The 26,929-nt window shown below is 38.0% G+C and overlaps 2 protein-coding genes across 2 annotated transcripts in view; one reads left to right on the top strand and one right to left on the bottom strand.

Annotated features, from left to right (window-relative positions):
- Prosbeta3 (proteasome subunit beta type-3) overlaps positions 1–26,929 on the bottom strand; it is a 144,891-nt gene that overhangs the window by 24,618 nt on the left and 93,344 nt on the right. Inside the window, exon 4 of the mRNA XM_090374676.1 lies at positions 1,765–1,942. Within this exon, the coding sequence (XP_090230802.1) occupies positions 1,765–1,942 (178 nt within the window). The remainder of the gene's footprint in view (positions 1–1,764; positions 1,943–26,929) is intronic.
- The window catches only part of LOC150091204 (transmembrane protein 19), a 256,672-nt gene that overhangs the window by 180,316 nt on the left and 49,427 nt on the right, over positions 1–26,929 (top strand). The window lies entirely within an intron of this gene.

The following is a 26,929-nucleotide window of genomic DNA, read 5'->3' as shown; positions in this document are numbered from 1 at the left end:
GGATCGAAAAGAGGAGATTACAAATTACCAAGTCTCTGACAGGGAATATCGGAATGGACATATGTGTACAAGTACCACCTTTGAGGCGAAAGGAATCATACAGCAAATAATTTGGGCAACTGAGATGAGCAGTAGTTGAATCAACTGATAACTGAGATTCTGTAATAAAAAGTACATGTGGAAATGGATATCGTTGAGATTAGAATTGAGGCCATGTATATTTGTGAAATGAACTAGGAAGTGTTTGGGAGGTTTAGATCTTTTTGCAGATAAGCTTACTCTATTAGTTTGACAATTCATGGTGTATTCAATAGTAAGAAAAAGTGGGGGGGGGGGAGACACACTGTATGAAGTAATGAAATTTTTGGATATATCATACACATGGTAAGAATATACCCAGATCCTTGACATAATGTGGCCTCGACAATGTCCCCCGCATGCACACTGCTCAGACTTCCTCCACTCACTATCTGTCAGAGTACAGGTAGCAAGATTATACACTAGCTGATCTGGAAGCCTACTAAAGAGTTACCAATATGTTCGGTCCGGTGTACTAACTAGCAGCCATCTTGCGAACACCATTTTAGAGCTATACCCTTGAAATGTAAGGAAGGTTGGATCTCGCCATGCTGTCCATCATAACCTCAAAGGTTATACTACATGATGGAAGAGATGGGAAGGGTTGACCAGAACTTAGCTCTGGAGACTAAACATGGGTTCCACCACTTCAAGCCTCCAATAAGCAAAGTGGTGGTATTGCATTAGTTGATGAGAGTCACATACCACCTAGTATTGCCTGGTAACACAGAGGGGCAGCATTTCTCCATGTGGTGTGGGTGCCACACTTTGACCCCTGTTTGCATTGGTTCACACCTGTGTGGTCACCCACAGTGTGCTTGTGCATGGGGGTTATACCCAGGATTACTACAGTCCCACCATTGTGAAGGTGCAAGCAGAGGATTTGGCTGTCACAGACCATCCGGACTTTGCCAAAATTGGGTCCACTTGACTTGAGTGTCACCCAAATATCAGTTCCATCAGCGTTTTAGACTCCGAGGTAGCAAGTACAGCTTGTCTGGCATAACTGAGAGAATGTCTGTGACAACCTCAAGGTCCATTTCACTGCCTTTATACATATCAGCATAAAACAGCACTAGGAGTGATGTGCCACAATGCATATGAGTTCAAAATGTATCCAAGCACTGTGTCATAATGCATTTAAGCATTTAACCAACAAGTGCAGTAAATCTAATTGCACATGAAACAACTACTCTATATTGGCACAGTGGATGCTTGGCTTTTGTTAATAGAGTTGGTACACAGTTTTATTTGTTCTTTTCTGTTTTCTTTTTGTTCTATATACACAATTAAACTTTATAAAAAATTTAACATTTGTTCACAGCACAAAGTAAGTTCAATCTCAGCAATAAATTCCAAACTTTTAATTTTCAACCATTATGTACAAATTTTCAGATTGCTGGGGATGTCAGTATGTTGATTTTTTTCCTCAACATTCCAAAAATTACAGCCCATTGAACACATTCTCTCACATTTAGGTGGCAGCGAATGTGTTAATAGGATTTAACATCATATGCAATTAACTGGGTGGCATGCTATCCATTTGTTTTAATAATCTATTAATAGAGTAGATAGAAAGAATTTGGACTATAAGCATTATTCATAAACCTATTATGAAACAATAATTTAAATAACTTAGTTAATAAAATAACACCTTGCTGTTGATAAATTATTTTGAAAACTTACCAAATCCGGTTCCCAAAGTGCTTCACACATGCCATATGCCTGCTCAACGCAAGTTCCTGATACTACAAAATCTTCTGGTTCATTAGGACATCCGATAAGATCCATATTACATATATATGGTTCTAATGTTACTGGATCAAGACCTGCAACAACTGGCTCAACAAAATAAGGACCAAACCTTTGGGGGGTAAAAATATATAAATTGTTTAAACTATTTTATCAAAAAAAAATCATCAAAAAATAAATTTATAATGTGATTTTATTTATGAACATGTACCAATTCAGCCAATGGCAATTTTGTGGCTGGAGACAGTTTACTAATGTGAGAAGCCAACAGAGGGTGCAAAGATTTTTTTGTGTAGTGTCTAACAAGCAGACCACAACTGGTCGTGCAGCAATGCAATGGTAATGCATGGGCTTGCAGCAGACAACTTCACAAGGTTCAACTCTTGTCAGCCAAAAATAAATAGTTATGAGTTAACTGTTAGTTTGTATGTATGGGCTTAGAAACACCAATACTAGTCATTTTAGGATTGAAAATGATTGCCTGGAATAATTATATATTGCTTAGTACAAAGAATCCTGGTGCTAATTCTAAGACTATGGTATAATGACAGAAAATTAATCAATAGACTTCAGGCCAGCATGGATATTTTTTTCTTGGTACATGTTAGGTCCCTAGATACCACAGATCAACATGTGAATGTTGACCTACTAGAATGCTTTTAAAGACACAGTACATCCCTCCTAAGGTGAAAATCATTTGTGAATGATTCCAGGAGCATGCAGGGATGCATTTGGTCCATCCCCAATGCTGTTTAAAAGTTAAATAAGGTTACTTGCTATTAGTCAATGTTACTAAACTGGTAAATTGGCGACTCAATGTATATATAACACTTTGTGCCATATTTGTTTATATAAATTAGCAAAGTTTAACTGGCAGTAGAAAGAATAATAAAGATCCAAAGTGATCTAATCCTTCAACTAAATATCTACTGAAAATGACAAAATATAAGGAGAAAATGACAGGCTAGTCTCCTTGTATTACTAGGAGAATACTAATTTCTTGTGTCAGCCTCCTTATATTTTGTCAGATGTAGTAGTTGTTACTTCAATCTTCCATAACTTCCTTTTTGGCCTGATGACAAGAACTCACATAATCCTGAAACACTGCCACACAATTTGATTATTTAGTAAAGATGATTTCACAACAAAACTCATAACTCCTAACTCATAATTTTTAATGGGAGATAACTTTGGGTAATAATAATTATGCCGTTCAATATTTACACTACAGCAATAACAAGTTTTAATGGGTACTCAATATGGCACTGTTCAGGCAGCAACACTCTTCTGAATGAATTCCAATGATTTTTTTTTTTTTTTTTTTTTGCAAAATAATTTCATTGAAACATTTTATATAATTTCTTTTAATATCTATAAAAGGTATTATTATTTCTCTAAAGAACACATGCTCAATGGGGGCGATATCTAGAAAGCTCTCTCAGACGATGTCACGTGCCATACATGATTGCATTACCCCAACAGCAATATAAATGCAGTGCATATGCCACAACCCCAGTATTCTGTCCTATCGCAATGGCTAAGTTTTCATAATTTGAAAAATCTAGGAAAAGTGCTGCTGCTGTGTTGAATGCAGAGGGACATACTCTGCAAGAAATAGCTAAAAGGATTCACTGTAATCAGTCGACAGTTGCTTGTTTGTTATGAAAATTATCAGAAAGTGGCAAGTCTAACCATGAATGTCTTCTGCAGCACAGGACAGATTTCTAGTCTGTCTGTCTGTCTGTGGGTCCAAAACAGAAGATCCTCATTGACAGAACTCAAACCAGCATGGGAGGATAATACAGGAGTAAAGGCAAGTACTGTTACAGTATGTAGATGCCTTTTCTCACTGGGATTAATATCACATCAAAATAAGCTACTTTTGATGCAAAAAATGAAAGCCCAGTGTCTAAGGCGGGCAAAGCAGCATGCTAGTTTGTCTGAGGATCAGTGGAAATGTGTTATTTTCTCTGATGAATCAAAATTCAACTTGCATGGTTTGGATGACCAGCAGACTGTTAGGCAAAGAAGAGGAGAAGAATTTCATTGTTTCGCAAAATTCACCGAATTTGTGAAATTCAGTGAATAATATCGACAGTGAAACATACCGTATCTAAATTAATATGATATGGGGCTGTATTCCACAGAGTAGTTGGTCATTTTGAGTTTATGAAGGGTACAGTGAATGCTGGGGTGTACCAAGGAGATTCTGGAGACAAAATTATTTCCCACAATTAGAGATCACTATGGGAATGTTGCCAGTTGCATTTTTAAGGATGACTCTGCTCCATGTCACAGAGCCAAAACCATAAGTACTACTTAGTAATGTTAGCAAAAGTTTTAAATTTATAAAATGTCACCCTCTTGCTTAAATAAGTATAATTTATTTTGCTATCATTACTGATCACAGGTGCAAAAGTAATTGAAGGATAAATAAATTCTCACAATAATATGGCCTGAAAACAATCCAGACTTCAATTCAGTTGAAAATTGTTGGAACAAAATGGGTGTTTCGATGATGCAAAAGAAAATAAGAGCACTTAGAGAGCTGCAGGAGATATTAATCTTTGTTTGGTACCACGAGATTTTCAGGAATACATTCAAGACCTTATCCAGTTGATGCCATGACAATGCAGCAGTCATCAAAGCAAGGGGTGGACCAATGAAATATTAGTGGGTGTTTTGTGTTTTTTAGTTATTTAGCTGCCTGTTGCCCTAGGTTATTTAGCTGCCTGAGAAAAGTAATGGAAAAAAATTACTGATTTCATAGAAATCTTGTTATTATATGAACCATAATTAAGATTCTAATTTAAATTTTGTTTAGATTGGGAGCAAGAAAAGTGGTTGGGTAAGGCAGAGAGGGGAGAAAGGCTGAAGGCTAGTGGGGGGGAGCCAATGGAGAAGGAAATCCCAGTAGGGATGGGCTCCCAGAGGAAAGGGGGGACAGAAGCCTATTTTCTTCCCCTCCCTGCCTGGGGATGAGGGTTTAAAGGGAATTGAGTTGAAGTATCCAGTTCAGATCGCCTAAAAGGTGCATGGGCAGCTAGGCTGCGAGTTCAATCAGGGTCAGTTGGATCTTCATTCAGGATTAGCATAGGCACATGATGCAAGAAAGCAAGCTTATATAGCATCAGCCAAAAAAAAAAAAAAAAAAAAAAACACCCCTTATTTCACCCATCCACTTGCTCCAAATCTTTGTCAAGTTCTGCCTTGAATCTATTTAAGCTATCAACTTATATGACGACAGATAGAAGTTTGTTCCAGCAATCAACCACCCGCTGACTAAAGGCAAACTTCTGCACATCTATCTAACAGTCTTTCCTCAGTTTGAATTTATGCCCTCTCAGGCAATTATTCCGAGCAAGAGGAAGAATCCCATCAGCATTAAGCATGCTCAAACCATTCAAGGCTTTATATACTCAATCAGATCACCTCTCAGATGCCTAGTCTTCAGACACTGTAATTTGTAAAACTTAAGCCTTTGTTCCATTCACTATTCTTGTTGCTCTTCTCTGTAATCGTTCCAACAGCTCTACAGCCTTCTTAAAATGAGGCCTCCAGACCTGTATACAGTACTCAAGGTGTGGCCTAACCATTGCCTTATACAAGGGGATAATCACCTCCTTATCCCTGCTAGAAAAATTCCTGTATATCATTGACAAGACACCATGAGCTACTCTTGCAGACTGTCTGCACTGCTCAGAAAACTTCATATTTGCCTGCACAATTACCCCCAGGTCCTTTTCATTCTCTGCCACTGTCAGTGTAGTACCACAGAGTTGATACTTTTTTCTGGGGTTACTGCTTCCCATATACAGCACTTTACATTTGTCAATGTTAAACTTCATTTGCCACCTCTCAGCACATCTGCCCAACCTTTCCAGATCCTGCTGCAGCAGCATACTGTCATTAGGGGGTGAGTTATTAACAACTCTGCCAACATTCGTATCGTCTGCAAACGTGGACATTAAGCCTGATATACCATCATCAATATCATTTATAAATACAGAAAACAACAATGGATCCAACACTGAACCCTGAGGGACTCCACTAATAACATTAGTCCACGAACAGCAGTGTCCACTGATTACCACTCTGTCTTCTGCCACTCAACCATCCCTTTATCAGCAGTTTGCCTCCAGTGCTACACTGCTTCAATTTGTGCAGCAGTCTTTCATGTGCAACAGTATCAAAGGCCTTTCTAAGATCCAAATATATGATATCAAAATTATTCTTTGCATCTAGTTCCTTTGACTACATCATAGTACTTATTATACTCATTAGATTCATTAGGCCTATAACACACACCTACTCTCATTTTTCCTTTCCCAGTACTTATGTTACATCAAACAGACTCAACATTGCATTGTCCACTAACATCAATTGGATGCACTTCTTTAGATGATGTGTTTCTTAACTAACAGCATAACCCCTCCTCCTTTCCTGTCTATCCTTTCTGTACACATTGTACTCCCCAAATTTTAATTCTGCACTGCTTATGTCTGTGTGACACCATGTCTCTGATATCCCAACGATATCTGCCTTTTATGTCTTGACTAGCACTTCAAGCTCATCAAATTTATTAACTATACTCCTAGCATTGGTGTACATGCACCTGTTTCTACTCTTAGTTACCCTAACACAGCCCATGTATTTACTTGTTCCACTATGACTCCCAGCAGGCCTGGAAATCTCCATTGCCTTGCTTTCCATGCTGCTGCTCAATTGCATTTCAATAGAAGCAGTGCAAGAATCACTTTCACCTCTGCCAGCGGCTACTGTTCGTCGATTAGTCCGTGTATCTGACCCACCTAACTCTGCCTCAGCCCCAGGTGCCAAGCAATTTCATGATCAAGTGTCTTTGCCAGTGAACTGCACTCTCTTGAATAAGTAAAATTGTCTTCTTTGTTTACAGCATTACAATCAATTAAATAAGTAAAAAAATCACTTTACTTGAACAGGAGAAAAAGTAACCTTCTTTCTTGTTTTTCCCTTTTATTTGCATATTACTACTAACCCACTACTGCTTGGTCACAAAGGTGGCACTGCTGCTGCTGCCTCCACGTGGCGGGGCCGGGGAAAGGTCTCCCTTCCATGGCGAAATGGAGCAAGAAGTCCATAAAACCCAGAAAAACACTGGGTACACAGAAGAAACCCTGACAAGGCAAGAACAAGAGTAGGCCGGTTCTGTTGCAACAGAACATCAAAAGGCTGATGTAGGCAGAATCCGAACCCCAACTTTTTTGATTACACATTCAACTCAAGAACAACCAGTTGGAAAACTCTCCCCTTTCCTAGTGCAAAAATGCCTAGAAAGCATAATAGGTACTCCCAAGACAGTTCGTCGATTAAGATCAGGAGACCTACTGGTTGAAGTTGTTACTGCCAGACAATCTGATCAACTACAAAAATTACAATCCTTTGGTAGAATTTCGGTCAGCGTTTCACCGCACATTTCCTTGAACATGTCAAGAGGTGTCATCACTGAGTGGGATCTCATCAATTTGTCAGATGAAGAACTCAAACAAGAATTACAAGAAGAAGGAGTCGTCAATGTAAAGCCAATTCTCACAAAGAAGGATAATGTATTAGTTCCTACCAGGAATATAATCCTTACTTTTGATAATCCTAAACCACCAACATTGATCAAAGCCAGTTACCTTAACTGCCGAGTTAAACCATACATACCAAATCCATTATGCTGCTATAAGTGCCAGAAATTTGGGCACTCACAGACGGTCTGCAGAGGAGCAGCTGCCTGTGCCACATGTGGATCCACTGCACATACTACTAGTGACTGCACTACCACAACACCAAACTGCGCTAACTGTAAAGAAGCCCATCCGGCTTATTCGAAGGAGTGTCCCCTTTGGAAACGCAAAAAAAAGATACAGTGATACAAAACTGAACATATTGTAACCTACCAAGAAGCTGAAAAATCCTTACAAGCCAATTTGTAATGCCCAAAATTATGCCCAAATAACCAAAAATCACATATCAATTACTACCCAAACAGAGGTAATCATACCACCAACAAAGTCACTAGCTGAATGGGCAACGTCAATATTGTTCCCAGTACCAACACTCCAAACAAAAAGCAAACAAAGCAAAGCAATAAATACGCCGATCACAATACAACCAGATGCCACTCAACAGCAGAATACTACAGTATCTACCACTCCCGACTCAAACCAAACAGACTACATGGATTCAGAAGATAATTCAAACCAAGATGGATAGGTTTTAGAACTGTTTACTGAAGAGGAGATGGATACAGCGAAACCTTATTTCCCAAAAAGGGAAAAGGTAAACTTGAGTGATCTAAACCTTCTGTATCTCAAAAACAAATCGAGGGTTCTACTAAACCAAAATAATGCTTACTTTTTTACAATGGAACTGTAGAGGCTATCGTAGTAATTTGGCTGACATCCGAGATCTCCTTTTGCAATATGATCCTATTGCTTTAAGTCTACAAGAAACCAATCTAACACCAAATTTAATTGTTTCCCTTCAGAAATACATAATATATCGGCAAGATCATGTTGCACACACAATCTGAACAATCTTGCACACGGAGGAGTAGCGCTGATCATCAACTCCCAGATACCCTCAAAAGCAATCCCACTAAAGACAAATCTTGAAGCAGTTGCTGCATAAATCAGTGTTAACTTTGATTTAACCATAGTCTCATTATACTTACCACCTAACCAAAACATAAGCTATGCTGAATTAGAAGAACTAGTGATCCACCTCCCCAAACCCTACTGTATCCTAGGGACCTGAACAGTCATCATCCGCTATGGAGAAACCATAACCTGGGCAAGCGTAGAAAAACTATTGAAAAATTACTTGATCAACACAATCTAATAACTCTCAATAATGGAGCACACACTTATACACATCTTCCTACAGGATCTACCTCAGCTATTGATGTATCTTTATGCTCAGCAACCATATACCCTCTATTCGGATGGACTATTCACAGCAACCCACAGTGATATGCCGCATTGATACAAGTCTTCCCCATCTTTTTTACCGAATTCCGAAATGGATATTCTCCAAAGCTGAATGGGATGTGTACAAGCAGCTAGCTACACTAGAAGAAAAACAGGTCCAATAAACGCCCATAAACTTGGCAGTAGAACATATATCTAACAAAATACTGCAAGCAGCGGACAAAGCAATTCCGAAACGATCCACTAAAATATCGGCCTGCTCTAAGGTGTGGTGGAATAATGAATGTAGTGCCACAAAAAAAAAAAAAAAAGAGAACAGAGCATGGAACATTTTCAGAAAGTTCCCAACAACAGAAAACCTTATCTGCTTTAAAAGGGCAAGGGCAAAAGCAAAACAAGTTAGAGAGACCGGCAAAAGGGAAGCATGGAGGCATTTCGCTTCCACAATTACAAAAACACAAACAATTTGGGCCAAAATACAGCATATGTACGCAAAACATCCAAGTGTCAACTGTCCCATGCTCAATGTAAATGGCTCTGATATTACAAAACCAGAGGAGATTGCAAATGCTCTAGGTAGATCTTTCATGGAAATATCAACTGTGACATCATACTCACCACAATTCCAGACACATAAACCACAAGCTGAAAAACACTCAATTAATTTTCAATCAACATCCAGTGCTGCATACAATCTCCCTTTCACAATGTCAGAATTACATCATGCTCTAGCCTCCACTAAACTCAGTGCAGCAGGGCCAGATGGAATACATTACATCATGATAGCAAAACTTACTGAACCCACACTCAAGACACTATTACTGCTCTACAACAGAATATTCAAAGAAAATACTTTCCCTAACAAATGGCGGCATGCTTATGTTTTGGCATTTCCAAAACCTGGAAAAGATTCTACAAATCCACAGCATTATCGACCTATTGCACTCACCAGCTGTACATGCAAAGTAATGGAAAAAATGATCAACGCCCAGCTATCCTGGTTTCTAGCTCGAAATAACCTTATGAATCTAGTGCAGTGTGGCTTTTGTGAAGGTAGATCCACTCTTGGCCTTTTGATTAAGACAGAAAAAAACATCCGTGACGCCTTCGTACGCAAAGAACATCTTGCGATGGTCCTATTTGACAATGAAAAAGCATTTGACACTGCTTGGAGATATGGTATAATGGGAAATCTATACAAGCTGGGATTACGCGAATACCTACCACAGTTTATAAGAAACTTCCTACAACACCGATCATTTCAAGTTCGATTTCACAATCACTTATCTTCAAAGTTCACACAGGAAGGAGTGCCACAAGGATCAGTGCTAAGTGCTACCCTCTTTAATATAAAAATGAATTCAATAACACAGGACCTGACACAAACAATATCCACTACCCTGTATGTCGATGACTTTAGTATCGCCTGCCATTCGCCTAATATTCGCCTAAAATGGTAGAGAGACAGCTACAATGTGCAATCAACAAAATAGGCCCAAAACAATGGTTTTTGCCTCTCAACCCAAAAGTGTAACCTACATCCACAACCAGAAAACTTCGACTAGAAACTCAAATCATACCAGTGGTCCCTAATGTCCGCTTTCTTGGTGTGATACTTGACTAAAAACTCACCTTCCTGGAACATATAAAAACACTCAGAATTACCTGTCTTAAAAAGATAAATATCTTAATAGTTCTATCAGGCACAACATGGGGAGCTGACCGATACACACTATTACAATTGTATCATGCGCTAATACGCTCACATCTAGACTATGGTTCTGTAGTTTATAACTCTGCTAGACAAAGCGCTTTACGCTGGCTTGATCCTGTGCACCACAGTGCTCTTCGTCTTGCACTGGGGGAGAACCGTACATCACCTGTCCACAGCCTATGTGCTGAAGCACATGAAACTTCCCTGCAGCTACGCAGACAAATGCTTTTATTACACTATGCAGCAAAACTCAAAGGGCATCCAAACCATCCCACTTGAAACTGACTTTTCTCTCCTAAATGGGTAAACCTATACCGAGCCTATCCATCAATAAATCCACCAACTGGGATATGTCTTTGCTCATTGCAGGCTGATTGGCAAATTGACTTTAATAAGACAGCCCACTGCCTCTCATACAGTCCCACTTTGGACATACTATATACAACCGTGCGACTTTTCATTGACAGCCTGGGGAAAACACACCTTATCCCAACAGAACATACTGCAAATGTACGCCTCACTGAGAACCCAGCATGGCCAGTACACACCAATTTACACAGATGGGTCTAAAACTGACAATCATGTTGGTGCAGCAGCAGTATTTCCCAACACAGCTATATCCAAGAAACTTCCTATGGAATGTAGCAGCTGCTATACTGCAGAACTTTGTGCTATTCACATAGCCTTAAACTATGCACTCTCAAAAACAATATTGCACAGTGTTATATATACAGACTCCATTAGTGCTATCCAAACTATGCAACAAAACCCATAGAATGATAACTCCCTACTTAGACAGATCTGGAATACTCTAAGTTAAACCAGAAGAAACAAGTTCTGTTATGTTGGATCCCTGGTCATGCTGGAATTTCTGGAAATGAACAGACTGACCTAGCTGCCAAAACTGCTACCGATGCTGTAGCCCAAGCCTTTATTACACCTGCATCTGACTACAAGTACATTATAAAGAAACAACGTATTGAACAATGGCAACACATCTGGCAGAGTCAAGCCAATAATAAATTACTCGGCATTAAAAAAATCTCAAACCATAGAATTCTAGTATTCATGAGAACCAAGATGAAGTTGTATTAGCCTGATTATGGATAGGTCACACACATCTGACACATCTCTATTTACTTACAGCTGCTGATCCAGCACGTTGCACAAACTGCAACGCCCAACTTATACTCATTGACTGCCAGATTTATAAGAGTGAGTGTCAAACTCTATTTGCCTCTTTTTCGGCAACAAATACTCTGAGTGTTGCCCATCTTTTAGCCGATACGCCACATGTAGACAAAATCTTCACTTTTCTTAAAGATATAGAACTGTATAACACACTGTAAACTTTAACTGCAATTCAAATTAAAAAAAAAAAAAAAAAAAGAAGGAAAAAAAGCACTAAACTTTATACCAAAATTAGGCACATTATGGCCATGTTGCTCTTGCGCCGTAAAGCCCACACTCAAACAAACAACTCTGCCTTGATAGCATCAGCAAATATTCTTGCACCCTTTCTATTTAAGTGTATTCCATCCCTGTAGAAGCAGTCTCTCCTGTTAACAAGCACAGACCAGGCTGAGAAAAATTCTATCCCTTAATTGTGCAGAAGGATTGGGCAGAAGTGTCCATGTTCAAGGTTACAGTTCTAGCATTTTCTCTGGTATCAGTTCTAGTTGGTGTCGTTATTCAGGACATATTGGCGACAAGACTGTTGGCGGTTATAGTCCAATCTGGTGTGTTAGACAGATGGTGACAGATGGTCATGTCACTCGTGGGAGATCCCTCCTGTCCAGGATTTGTCATGCCACGTCCAGTTGAGGTGGAGCGACCAGGATCCGATTAGGTACTGGTCCCCTGTGTGCCAGTTGATATCATTTTTGCGTTAGCCTTATCCTTAGGTTTGTTTTATTCAGTGAAAGTCTGGTTGGTCAGTTTGATTTCTGTGCAATCAGTAGGTTTCAATAGTTTTGGATGGCTATCTCAGTTCTCCTCCTGTCGAAGAGGTCCTGTGCGAAAAGGCTGAAGGCACTATACTCTTCTTCTGAATCTAATAGGTGGTGTTCTTGGTTCTTTGGATTGCATTTTATCCTGGTAATAAAGGTTACATCTCTGCTCTTCATAACATTCACATTCGTGCATAACATGATGCTGGGTTTCTTGTTCCGAGCAGATGCAGGTTGAGTTTCATCTTGAAGGGCTCATGGCCCTTTCAGGAGGAAGGTTGTAGTAGTGATAGTGCCTCCCTTCATTTTTTTTTTTTTTTTTTTTTTTACTGGGCTTTCCCTGTCTGTAGCTTTGGTTACCATAGGGTTCACCTCGCCAGTGCTTTCATACACCTTACTGCCTGGTCCACCACCTTGTGGCACTAGACAGAGGGTTTTTGTGTTAAAACACAGGACCCTTGTCTAAGAGGTTGGATGAACAACACAACTACACACTAATACTACACAAACCCAAGCATGGTACTAAGTACTATAGGTTCTAATACCTCTCGTGTTTGGGGTTAACATAAAAAAAAAAAAAAAAAAAAAACTCACTAACCTACATAAATCTGGCCTTTGCAGAGTTCTGTGTTCATCACATTGCCTGATGCAGAGTTGGGATAAACCCCTGTAGCCACATTACAATTAACACTATATGTTCTAAACAATTCCAGAACTAGAGTCATAAATTCAAATTACAGCGGTTGAGGTTTAGATTAGATTGTAAGAAGTTTTGAAGTTTTCTTTTAGCCAGTGAGTTGTTGATAGCTGGATCAAGTTGCTCTTGCAGGCTGACAGTTTGAATAAATTCAAAGGTCTACTGGATACTTACCTGTGTGAGGAGGGAAGCATATAATTTGTTTTCTTATGTACTTTTTTTTTGCCAGTTCAGCAAAAGTATATAGTATATTTGCCATATAGTGCAAAAAAGCCACAGGCTTTTTTGCAATATATGGCAAATATTATTACTATTACATTTTAAGTAACTAAGATCATACCCCTCCCCCATTCTTTCTATACATATTATACTGCTCATATTCAAATTCCGAATCTCTTATATTACGGCGCGAGAGGATCAGAGTGGAAGCAGAGGGTGCTAAAAATCTCTGGGTACGACCCGGCTGCCATTCACGGAAACTGAACTTGGCCTGTTATAACGTTAAGATCACTCATCGGTGAAGACAGGATATTAGAGCTGGAAAAGGAATTAGAAAATGTGAATTGGAATATCACCAGTTTGGCTGAAACAACAAGAAGAAATGAATCACTTATAAGTTTATCAAGTGGAAATCTGCTGTACACCAATGGAAACAGTGAAAGGAGTGAAGGTGGAGTTGGGTTTCTGGTCCATAAAGATTTTAAAAAACATTTTGGAATTCAAAAGTACATCACCAAGGGTGTCAAGACTAATACTCAAGATTTCTAAGAGGTACATGCTAAGGGTTATAATGATTTATGCACCAACATCGAGCCATGATGATGAAGAGGTTGAAGAAATGTACACCGAAATTGAGTCTTCTAGATGAGCAGAAAACCCACTACACTATTATTATGGGGGACTTCAATGCTAAGGTTGGAAAAAGACAAAACAGCGCAGAAAGGGGCACTATACGAAATTTTGGAATTGGTGAAAGAATGAATGAGGTGAAAGACTTGTGGAATTGGCAGAATCTCAAGGACTGTCAGTAATGAACACTTTTTTCAAGAAAAGGGTGAACAGAAAGTGGACATGGAAGAGTCCAAATGGACTAACTACTAATGAAATCGACTTCATCCTCACTAACAGAAGATATATTGTGAATGATGTTACCGTCCTGAATAAGGTAAATGTTGGAAGTGATCACAGAATGGTAAGATGTACACTTGATATAGATGTAGGAAAGGAAAAAACTGCAAGTAAATAATACAATGATCTTTGAGATAACAGAAGAGGAGAAAAAGCAGTATGTACTGGAACTTAAGAACAAGTTTGAGCTTCTGCAGACTGCTCAGGACCAAGATATCGACGAGGAATATTACAGCTTTCTGAAAATGATAAAGCCCAAGAAACCTATAGGAAAAAAGAAATCCAAAGAAAAATTAGTCAACACTTGTCATGATGAACCGAAGACGACAAATGAAAAGCAAGAAAAACACTGACAGAGAGAAAATTGAGTATACTGAGTTATGCAAAGCCATTAGAAAGAGACTTAGAGAGGACATAAGAAAATTTAACACAAGAAAGTAGAACAAGCATTAAGGGAAAACACAGAATTTAAATCAGCGGCCATGAGCAGTAATACAGAAAGACAAATGATACTGAAACTGAAGAATAGCAATGGTGTACTTATAAACAGCAGAGAAGGCATAATTCAAATAGCAGAAGACTACTATAGAGAATTATACAAGGAGCAGGGGAATAATGCCAGCAGTGGGGAAGATGGATCGCAAATTAGCAACACATATGACATACCCGATATTCTTCCTGATAAGGTAGAACATGCATTGAAGAAAATGAAGAATCAGAAAGCCCCGGGGGAAGATGAAGTTACTGTAGAGTTGTTAAAATTGGGAGGAAGAGACATAACAAAAAAAACTGGCAAGGTTCTTCACAAAGTGCATTAGAAAAGGTGTGACGCCTAAACAGTGGAATAATGCAATCATAGTTTTGCTGCATAAGAAAGGAGATAAATCAGAAATTGGAAATTATAGACCAATTAGCTTGTTATCCCACATCTACAAGTTGTTCACAAGGGTCATTACTAACAGATTAGAAAGAATACTTGATGAGAATCAACCGAAAGAGCAAGCTGGCTTTAGGACAGGATTCTCAACTATGGATCACCTTCACGTAATATCACAGCTAATGGAGAAAGCAAATGAATATAAAACACCATTATGCCTGGCATTTGTGGATTATGAAAAGACATTTGACTCCATACAGCATAAGGCAATGTTTCGGGCACTGGAAAGACAAGGCATAGATACCCCATATATTACGATTTTGAAGAAAATATATGAGAGTGCTACCTCCTTTATTAGACTAGACAAAGACAGTAGGAAATTTAAAATTGAGAAAGGAGTTCGACAAGGAGACAAATTATCTCCGAAGCTGTTTGCTGCTGCCCTTGAGGAAGCTTTCAGAAGATTAGACTGGTCACAGAAAGGAGTCAATGTGAACGGAGAGTACCTAAACCATTTACGATTTGCAGATAACACTGTGGTCATAAGCCACAATCCCAAAGAATTAGAGGAAAATTTTAATCAGTTATGCACAGTTAGTAAGGATTTTGGACTAAAGATGAATATGGCTAAAAGAAAAGTAATGATGAACAAGTATGCCACAGAAAGGGAAATAATGATTGAAGGAGCAGTAATTGAAAAGGTGGAGTCATATACTTATCTGGGATAAGTCATTAGCTGTAATAATGATAAATGGCTGGAAGTCAAGAGAAGAATCAATTTTGGATGGATAGCATTCAGGAAATATAGTCACATACTGAAGAGCAATATCCCAGTTTGTCTGAAACGTAAAATAATGAACCAATGTATACTCCCCACCATGACTTATAGAAGTGAAACTTGGGCACTCACCAAAAGAATGGAAGAGAAGCTGAGAACTACACAGCGAAGAATGGAACGAATTATACTGGGAATCAGACTGTTAGATAAGAAGAGAAACACATGGATTAGGCAGCTAGCTCAAATAAAGGACATTCTTATCAAAACTAAAGAACTAAAATGGTCTTGGGCAGGACACATAGCTCGGAGACATGATGACAGATGGACTAAGAAAATAACAGAATGGTACCCAAGAGAAGCTAGAAGAAAACCTGGAAGACAAAGGCAGAGATGGATAGGTGAAATTGATGAGTTTGTGGGTAGTAAATGGATGGCCAGTGCTCAAAACAGAAGGAACTGGAAAGTTGCTGGAGAGGCCCTTCATCCTGCAGTGGATTGAAAATGGCTGATGATGAATGTAATATAGATATAATATTATATTAGGAGTGAGTGAGAAATTTGATAAAAGGAAGATAGTGGGCATGATTTAATTCAACCACCTTTGCTTTTCATAGACAGACTATGTATATATTAAGTGCAATAGCATCATTAATACACAGCCATTTCTGAATAAACAGAATATTTATAATGCAGCATTGTTTTAAGTTATATCTCATATTGTGAATACCTTCACAACGAGTTGCCATGATATTGCACTACTTCAAATAAGTAACACTTCACCTAAGGAGAAGATTAATGTTATTTATTCTCAGATAAATACCACCACCCAGACGGCACAGTTTCAGGACAACGTTGAGCCTTTCAGGCTCACCGTTGATGGTACCTACCTGAGAATAAGTAACATTAGTCTTCTCCTTAGGTGAAGAATACTTATTCTAAGTAGTGCAATATCATGGCAACTCGTTGTGAAGGTATTCACAAAATGAGATATAACTTAAAACGATGCCGCCTTATAAATATTCTGTTTATTCAGAAATGGCTGTGTATTTAATGATGCTAATTGCACTTAATATATACATAGTCTAAATTTGCTTGCAGCTTGAGGCTTTAGCCCTAAATGCATCTTAGTCTAAATACATCATACACCATCAGGCATCTCTCATATTGTGGAGTTATACTTCATAACTGTTTTGCCATCATTGCATCACTTGGGTACCTACCCACCCACTGAAGAAGGGCCAAATAGCCCTGAAACGGCACCAGGCGGAGCCTGTTGATGTCCGGAGTTTCCAAGAATAGGTAACAACAGCCTTCTCCACTGGGGAAGCGTTGCCTATTCGAGGAGTTTTTGAGTGGTGCAAGTTGAAGGAGTTACTGTACCTTTCATTCTTCTACAGTGTTTCTTTTCCTCTTCCACTCTTACTATTACTTTCCCTCTACCTTTTTGCTTTTCTAAGTCTAATAGGGACAACTGGATAGTCGAGTTATTATCCCACACAAATACAAAATAGCCCTGAAACGGTGCAGTCTGGGTGGTGGTACCTATCTGAGAATAAGTAACACTAGTCTTCTCCTTAGGTGAAGCGTTATTTATTCGAAGTAGTGCAATATCATGGCAACTCGTTGTGAAGGTATTCACAATGAGATATAACTTAAAATGATGCCGCCTTATAAATATTCTGTTTATTCAGAAATGGCTGTGTATTAATGATACTATTGCACTTAATATATACATAGTCTAAATTTGCTCGCAGCTTGAGGCTTTAGCCCCAAATGCATCTTTTTCATAGGCTTTAAATGCCTAAGTGCTATCAGAGGTGATGCCTCTGCAATCTTTGGCTTTTGGGCCTTTACGACAGCTGCAACCTTGGCGACGAAGTGGTGGGTGTGGTTTATTTATTCTTTTGTTTCATTGGTCAATATGAGGCATGGATGGGATGAGGAAATATTTCAGTCTATTGTTTCTACTTTTTCTAAGCGACAATTAGTATTGATTTATTGTTTCCTTGTTGAAGTTGTTTATTTTTGATCCACAATGCTTTTGTGAGTGACATGGGCTATGAGAGTTAAATAAAAATAGTTCATAGGGGCTCACACCTGGTGAGTACGGGCTTGGCACACCTAGGGTCCTGAGCTGGATATCATCATTCTTCTCTTTCTTGATGATTCCCATCTACTTCTGATCTCTCTCTCTCTCTCTCTCTCTCTCTCTCTCTCTCTCTCTCTCTCTCTCTCTCTCTCTCTCTCTCTCTCTCTCTCTCTCTCTCTCTCTCTCTCTCGGTAATTCAGAAATTTGATTGCATCTTATAAAATTGCAGAAGTCATTGTAAAAACTGGTAGTGCTCATACAGTTTCTGAGACTTATATGACCCACATTAGGGATGTAATTTCAACAGTGATGCATCAAAATCCTTCCAGTATTTTAAAAGCATTGCCATTGAGCAATGATTCAATTCGAAGACGAATCAGTGAGATATCAGTTAACATTCGAGAGCAGCTTAACTGACAAACTAAAAACGAGAAAATTTTCTGTTCAGATTGAAGAATCCACAGTTGCTGACACTAAGGCCCTTCTAATGACATATGTTCATTATTTGATGATTGTAAAATCTTTAGAAACTGACTGTACTGGAGTATCCATTTTTCTGCTGTGAAAATATGGTTTGATGAAAAACAAGTACCATTGGAAAATTTGGTATCCTGTGCCACTGATGGTATTACCTCCATGGTTGGAAGAAAAGTTTTATAGTCCACTTAAAAGGAAGTATGCCATGAAATTTTTGCAATACACTGCATTGTGCACCAACAATCTAGTTGCAAAAAATACTAATCCAGTTCTTTATTACTCTCTCAGTATAGTTATTAAAACCATCAATAAAAAGTCACATAGCAAATACGATCGCCTTTTCAGAAAATTGTGTTGGTAACGAAGAACGGTATGTGAGTGACATAGGGGCTCTTTTACATACAGAAGTCAGATGGCTTTCTAAAGGAAACTTCTAAAAAGATTTGTAAACCTTTTTGATATGATAATTAGTTTTTTAGAAAGTGAAGGAGACAGATTTAGCAAAGGAGATCAGCAAACATAAAAACAACATATACTATATGGCTTGGATTTTTTTAAAACTTGATGAAGTATCATTTCAACTTCAAGGGAAATTAATTAGTGATAGACTGCAAGTCTATCACTAATTAATAAAAGCCTTCGCTGCAAAACTGGAAATATTTGAAAGCAATTCAACGAGAAAACAATTTCATGGTATGCAACAGTTAGCTGAAATCAATGAATCTCTCACCGAAAATGATCTTGAGAATTAGTCAGATCACGTTTGTGTTCTTTAAAAGGCAAAATGAAAAATAGATTTTCAGATATATTTTCGGTGAAGGTAAAGAAAGCCAACATGAGAATCACGGGAAACTTATACCGGGCAAACTCGCTTCCCGCTACTGCTGTTTGTTGTTTGGTTTTTAGGAGCGTTAGCAACTAAGGCCATATTGCTCTGGGATATGCGGTGGTCATTCCCTGAACTTTCCGCATCCTCCGTATTTGGTGGTGACGGGCTTGAACCCCAGTCCAATCAAGAAGTGTGTGTGCTACGCACTGCTGCTCGTTCCCACCTGGCTACGGAGGCGCCTCCCGCTACTGCAGTTTCTCCCTGCATTCTCGGTAAACAGATGGTGCATGTTATCAGTACTGGCATTAGAAGTCGTAACAGCTTAGATTTTTTGAAAACTTAATGAAGTATCACTTCAGCTTCAAGCAGAGGCGGACTGGCCATAAGACTTACAGGGGAAATCCTGGAGGCTGGTGTGATTTTGGCCATAAACACTAGTATGAGGTTGCTACAAGTTTTCCCCGGTAAGCATTTTTGAGCCAGTCCACTTCTGACTTCAGGGGAAATTAATTATGGTGATAGACTGCAAACACACATAAAAGCCTTCACTGAAAATTTGGAAATATTTGAAAGCAATTTAATGAGAAAACAATTTCATGGTATGCAAGAGATAGCTGAAATCAATGAATCTCTCACCGAGAATGATCTTAAGAATTACTGAGTTCATATTTGTGTTCTTTAAAAGGTGAATTGAAAAATAGATTTTCAGATTTATTTTCTTTTGAAGTGAAGCCATGGATGTTAGAACCAATTGGATGGGATGCCAGGTCTGCTAGTGAAGAAATTCAAGAACTCATTGAATTAAAATGTAATGAAGAATGCAAATATAAATTCGAAAAGGGTGGAATGGCTGAGCTGTGGTGACCAAAAACAACTAAACTTCTTCATCCAATGATGTGGTCTGAAAGAGCCAAAGTACTTCTGTTTTTCAACGTCTTATATGGTCAAAAGTGGTTTTAGTTTGGTAGATAAAATATCAACAAAAAAAAGAAACAGAATTGATATTTGTACAAGAGGAGACGTTAGAATTAAACTTAGTAACATCATACTGAACATTGAACTTTTAGCTAAGAAGCATCAAGGCTCAGGGATCCCACTGAATAAAAAGAGTAAGTATAAAGTATTTTCTAAATATCAATTCTGTTTTTTTTTTTTTTTTTTTTTTCTTGTTTAAAATAATTTCATGGGGGTCAATTAGGGAAAAAAATTGTTGAAAAAAGCCCTTTAGGGGGAGATAATTAAAATACGGTGGGAGACTCTAAAGTGAAGGAAATAATACAATGTCAAATTTATTTTTGTTTAAAAGAAAAGATAACCATACCAAAATTGAAAATTGTATTTAAAGTCCTATGCCAGCAATGTAAGTTAGGAAATCATACACATCACATAACCTACACTGGTGTTACACTCTACTGTGTGGAAATGGCACAAGATCGATCCTATCATCAGCTGAAGTTGAAAAATTCTTCCCATTTAGACAGGAAAATGTTTTTTTTTTTCGTAGTGGATAAGTTTATATTAATATTTCATAATTTGTGAATCTGTCAAAAAAAAAAAAAAAAAACTATCTTCACACCTTCCCTGTCACCATAAAGTGCTTCTCCAATTGCATTTTGAACTCTAGCAAAATATCAGATTCAACCACTGTGGCAGACTATTCATTCCAATGATTTATAATGTGCTGCCTGAGAGTAAACTAAATGAGATCCAAAAGGGGATTCAGTAAAATGAATTTGATTAGCAACCTGGTTGCCCTTTTCTCAACCCTTTCTAGAAGTAGTTCTGTATTTTTTCAAGCGTGGCCACAAGACAATATTCTAAATGTGGTCTCATCATCTTATACAAAGGGATGATAACATCCTTTTCCCTACCTGTGAAGATCCTATATATCATAGACAGGACAGTAAGTGCCAGGTAAAATTTCATGTATGACTTAATCTTACTCCCCCCCACACCAGGGCACCACATTGCACCCACCAAATCTTTTTTGGGTACCTGTGTTTTTTACAGAACGGGTTATAATGAAGGTAAAACAAGAGTAAGGGAACATACATTAACATAAGGCATGTCAACCCTATGCATATTATTTATATTATGCCATATGGTGCAAGGAAGCCTTAGGCTTTTGCTGCAACAGCAAAAAAATAAAATAAAATTCTAAGACAAGAGTCAGAAGTAGAAGGGAATCACAAAGAAAGAAAAGAATGTTGATATCCAGCTCAGGACCCTGGGTGTGCCAAGCCCATACTCACCAGATGTTTTGAGAGAAAAAAGAATTGCACCACAATTTAAAAGACCTTTTTGCTTATGCAGCAATTTACATGTGCCACAAAGGCATGTAAATTGCTGCACAAGCAAAAAGGTCTTTTATATAGTTAGCAAGGGAGGTCATGTGAAAATTGCAGCGTAAGGAATGGGATGTCTGTCCCTCACCTGTTTTAAGAGAAGAAAGGATTGCACCATGATTTAAAAGACCTTTTGCTTATGCAGCAATTACAGGTGCCGCAAGGGAATACTGCTTGCCAGTCATTACTAGAAAGCTTGTACAAACACTGTATGACAATATGTGGAACATTAGTTATACTTCAATTGTGTGACCTTCCTATTTTCTTGCATATTTGTTGAGTTCTCCTCTACACTACGGTGCTACTTTTGGCCCCAAAATGACTGAACAAAATAAGAAACAATCTATATTCATTTCACTGCCAAGAGGGAAGCAACATTGTTTCATCTAGATGAAAGTGTTTGTTTATTGTGCAGTAGTAGTGTTGCAGTGCCAAAAAATGTTGAGCATCATTTCCAGACTAATCGTAGTCACTTCTAATGCTAATTACTCAATGGAATCGGAATTAAGAATCTGATAACACAGTTACAAGGATACAAGTATTTATTTAACATATGGCACAATATAACACATCACAATCAGTAAAAATGGATCACAACTGTACATCTAAATTACAGTTTCGCAACCTTGTTAAATTATTGTCCCCTAAAGGGGTTTTTTAGAATTTTTTTTTTTTTTTTTTCCTAATCGCCCCCATGAAATTTTAAACAAGAAAATACTTTATACTTACTCTTTTTATTCAATGGGATCCCTGAGCCTAATGCTTCTTAGCTAAAAATTCAATGTCTGGTATGATGTTAGTAAGTTTAATTCTAAATGTCTCCTCTTGAACAAATATGAATTCTGTTTTCTTTCCTTTGTTAATATTTTATTTATTGAACTAAAACCACTTTCAACCGTATAGATGAAACAGAAGTATTTTGCCTATTTCAGACCACATTTGTTGGATAAAGGAGCTTAGCTGTTTTTGATCCCCCACAACTCAGTCATTCCACTTTTTTGAATTCATATTTGCATTCATCGTAACATTTTAATTCAATAAGTTCTTGAATTCCTTTACTAGCAGAACCGGCATCACATCAAATTGGATCTAACATACATGGCTTCACTTCAAATGAAAATAAGGCTAAGGAAAGAAAGCCAACGAGAGAACCACGGGAAACTTTTTCCTGCATTCTCAGTAAACAGATGATGTGTGTTATCGGTAGTGGCAGTAGAAGTCGATAACGATGTACTGATTAGTTTTTTCTCATTATTAAAAGCAGATTCTTGGAGTCAGTGAGTGGGCTGAAATTTACTTACGGGTACACCCTCCAGACTGCCTCAGTCTTAGGGTGTTTATCTCCCCTTCCCGCTGTTTTAACTCAATAGTAAAATGACTTCTACTGCCACTACCGATAACACCCACCGTCTGTAGAAGTTGTTTTCCTATTTTAAAACAGCAGGAAGGGGAGATAAACACAGTAAGACTGAGGCAGTCTTGGGGGGGGGGGGCAGTCTTGCTACACAGTAGGGGGGGGGCAGTCTTACTACACAGTAAGACTGAGGCAGTCTTGGGGGGGGGGGGGGTACCCATAAGTAAATTCAGCCGAGAAGGCATTACACTCACTAACTCCAACAATCTGCTTTTAATAATGAGAAAAACTAATCAATGTATTGTTATCAACTTCTACTCCACTGTCGATAACACGCACTATCTGTTTACTGGGAATGCAGGGAGAAACGAGTTTACCTGTATAAGTTTACCGAAGTTTCACATGGTTCTCGTGTTGGCTTTCTTTACCTTCGCCGAAAATACATCTGAAAATCTATTTTTCATTTTGCCTTTTACAGAACACAAATGTGATCTGAGTAATTCTTAAGATAATCTTGGTCACCACTGGGAACTTTTGGTAACTTTCACTGGCCTTAATCCAATGAATATATTCCTTCCAATAACCTCTTGAGATATGCTTTTTAGCTGTGTGCGATTACAGCACCGACAAACCTATTAAAGTTAGTGTTCGTAGGCAGTATCTATTTGATGCATTTGTCAAGGTCACTGGAAAAAAGCTGCCGAATTGCTTTCTTGGGGTTCCAGTGTGAGCAGGAAAAGAATGTCACAAATGGTATTTGAATGCCAACTATGAGGAGCTTGGTTTGGTTTGGTTTGGTTTTGATTTTTTATAATGGATTATAATGCGCCAAGACCAGATCATTTATAAAAAACATAGTGACCTAATTAGTTAGGTCACTGTGTCAAAATGTATAACAAATGTATAAAAAGCATAAAAGAAAAATCTAAATTTTATATACAAGCAAAAATGTTTATTGATTTTAAGCTAAAAACAGCAGACACAATGTCATTGTCGGATAAAATCTGACTGAGTGTATAAGGCTCAGTCAGATGATTAAAAGCGGTAAAACGGATATTGCTAAAATCTGGAAAATCAATTAAAATGTGTCTCATGGATAAAATTGTGCCACAGGACTCACACATAGGAGGGTCATCAGCCCTCAAATTATGAGGAGCACAGGATGGTGTTGACTGTGAGGAAAATCATTAAGGACTTTCTGAGAGATTGCTAGAGGCTGATTTCTCTCATCCCTGGAAACAAAACACAAGTCTGGGTTATATTCCAAGTTCCAGACAGCCAATTTGAATGTACACTTATCCTTCACATCAAAAACATGATGGATGTTGTGTTCTCCAGTCCAATTTACTAGTTTTTATCCATTTAGGTCATTAGTCCTATTTGTCCATTCTTTAAGGTGACTATTAAAATTGCCCACAAATACTGCTGGTGGAGAAAATACGATGGCCACAGAATGGCCAGAGGCTTGTAAATGTTAGTGACTGTAATATCACCTATCTGAATGGTAACAACATGTACGTTGTCACTAGTGTTAGTAGAAATTTGTGAAGAACAAGTGACATGTAAACTCGATGAAGAGCAATTGGAACTGTGTCAATGCTTCTCACTAAGGACTGATTAAGCTCAATGTTGATGGCATTCTTCCTCTTGCTGAGACTACACACGAGTGGAAAAATTCAAATTGAAGAAGGACAGTTATAGGATAGATGTGCAGAAATTTGCCTTCAGCCAGCAGGTGTTGATTAGGGGACAAATGGGTAGTGTTGTTTTTTTTTTTTTTTTTTTTTTTGTGATGCTCTAAAAGCTTGCTCTTTTGCATCATTTGCCACTACTAATACTAATTCAATGAGTCAACAAATATATTAAATGCTGCACAGTTGGCAATCATGGTGAGAATGGCATTTAGAGATTTCACTGTAAAAGAGGAGCTAATGAAAAGGCAAACAGAAATGAGGATATTAAAAAAAAAATTTAAATCTATGCAAGAAATCAATTTGCCTCTATACAAGCTGTCTGCAATCAGTATTAATGGGGTTGTTGTTGTTGTTATTTGGTTTTTAGGAGCATTAGCAACTAGACCATATTGCTCCGGGAATATGCGGTGGTCATTCCCTGACCTTTCCGCATCCTCCGTATTTGGTGATCACGGGCTCGAACCCCTGTCTAATCAAGAAGCGCGTGCTACACACTGCTGCTCCTGCCCATCTGGCTATGGAGGTGCCTATTAATGTGGTACTGGCAATGTTTGGCTAAACAGATTCATTGCCCTCTGCAAAAGGGATGAATCCTTTACAGACTTCATATCTTATTGCTGTATTATCCATCAAGAAACTCAGTGTCAAAGTGCTTCTGTTTGAACACATCATGGATACCATTAAAAAATAAATTCTCTTCACAAGGCACCTTTGCAACACTGACTTTTTAAGGCCCTACTGGAAATGAGTTTAAAGACAAACATTCTGATTTTAACTTATACAAAGAAGTGCAATGGCTGAGCAAAGATAAAGTTCAACAGTTTTTAATCTTGTTTGAGATAAAAGATTTTCTAAAGTGCTTGAATTTCGTTTGAAGTTCACTGAACTCTGCATTTTCCAAAAATGAGACTTCAGTGAACTAATCAATTTTTGATGGCTATTGGACTTGGCTTTTTTTAAATGATATCGCTGACAAAGTGAACAGTTTAAATCTGGAGCTTCAGGGGGAAAAAAAAACAAACAAACGTGGGTTCAAATAAGCAAAACCATCTACACTTCCCAAATAGGAAGTGTATGTGTTAGGCGAGAATGATTTTGATCTGTCACCTTTTGCTGATCACTTTCAAACACTTCTGCACACATTTGAAATGAGATTTCAACAGTTCAGATTTAGCCACTGGTAGCACTTTTTGTAAATCCTTTTACTTGTCAAAATGAGGTTACAGAAACCACTGTATCTATTGGAAGTGGAGATTTTTAGACCATTAAAATGTGGTTGACCGAAAAGTTTCCCTCCTTGAAGCACAGCATACAAGAATATCTTCTTTTTTTTTTCTTTTTATCACGAATACCATAAAATCAAAGCAGAGATCAAAACTTTCTGATGATGCCCACCTTGACAACTGTTTGCAAGCTGGAACATAATTGTACATTCCCAAATTTGAAAAATTGGCCATTGAAATGCAATGCCGAAGGTTGTACTAATTTTCCACTTGAATAAAGTTTACTTAAATAAAGCTATGTATATTTTGAATGTATAGTGAATTGTATCATCAAATCTGCTGTTCTCTGGTGGTCACATTTGTAGATATTTGTCAATTTTTAAGAGAAAAAATAAAAAAAAGTCTTTTTTAACTACCAAGTATAAAATCTGGAATTTTTTCCACCTTCCTAAATATGTCAGTCACATCAAGGCCACACAAAAACCAACTCATCTGCCGATAAATTGATTTCCATATATCCATACGTTCTCTGGTCAATTTGCCTGTTTTACTGGATAAAAAACCAGTTTCCAAGAGGAGGAGACCTTAAACCTTGCTATCCACATCTGAGACCAACTCAGTTCCACAGAGTGAAAATCTTAGCCTGTTCAAAATCTATTTTGGACTAATTAATAGCTACTTTACAATTTTGCGAGCTCTCGTGAGTTAGTATGCTCTTTAGATCTTCAACCGGTTTCTGGAGAGCAAAAGCCCACAAAAGTACTTTGCATCACAGGATTAGAACCCAAGCCTTTTTCCACCTGGTGGATACCTTTCTAAATATAATCACACTTTTACTGTTTGTGACACGTTTACACATGTCACACTTTTACTTTTATTTTGAGAACACAATCACAAGAGTAAAAGTTTGACTGTTACTGTTGTGATTGTGTTCTCCTTACAGAAATTTGATATTTTGCATGTGACATGGGTTACATGCTAACATTGCT

The sequence above is a fragment of the Mastigoproctus giganteus genome, chromosome 1 (genome assembly GCF_048544385.1).
Source record: "Mastigoproctus giganteus isolate SK-2022 chromosome 1, ASM4854438v1, whole genome shotgun sequence".
Classification (NCBI taxonomy): Eukaryota; Metazoa; Arthropoda; class Arachnida; order Uropygi; family Thelyphonidae; genus Mastigoproctus; species Mastigoproctus giganteus.
Note: the sequence above shows the minus strand (reverse complement) of the source record. Positions and strands in the feature narration are given on the sequence as shown.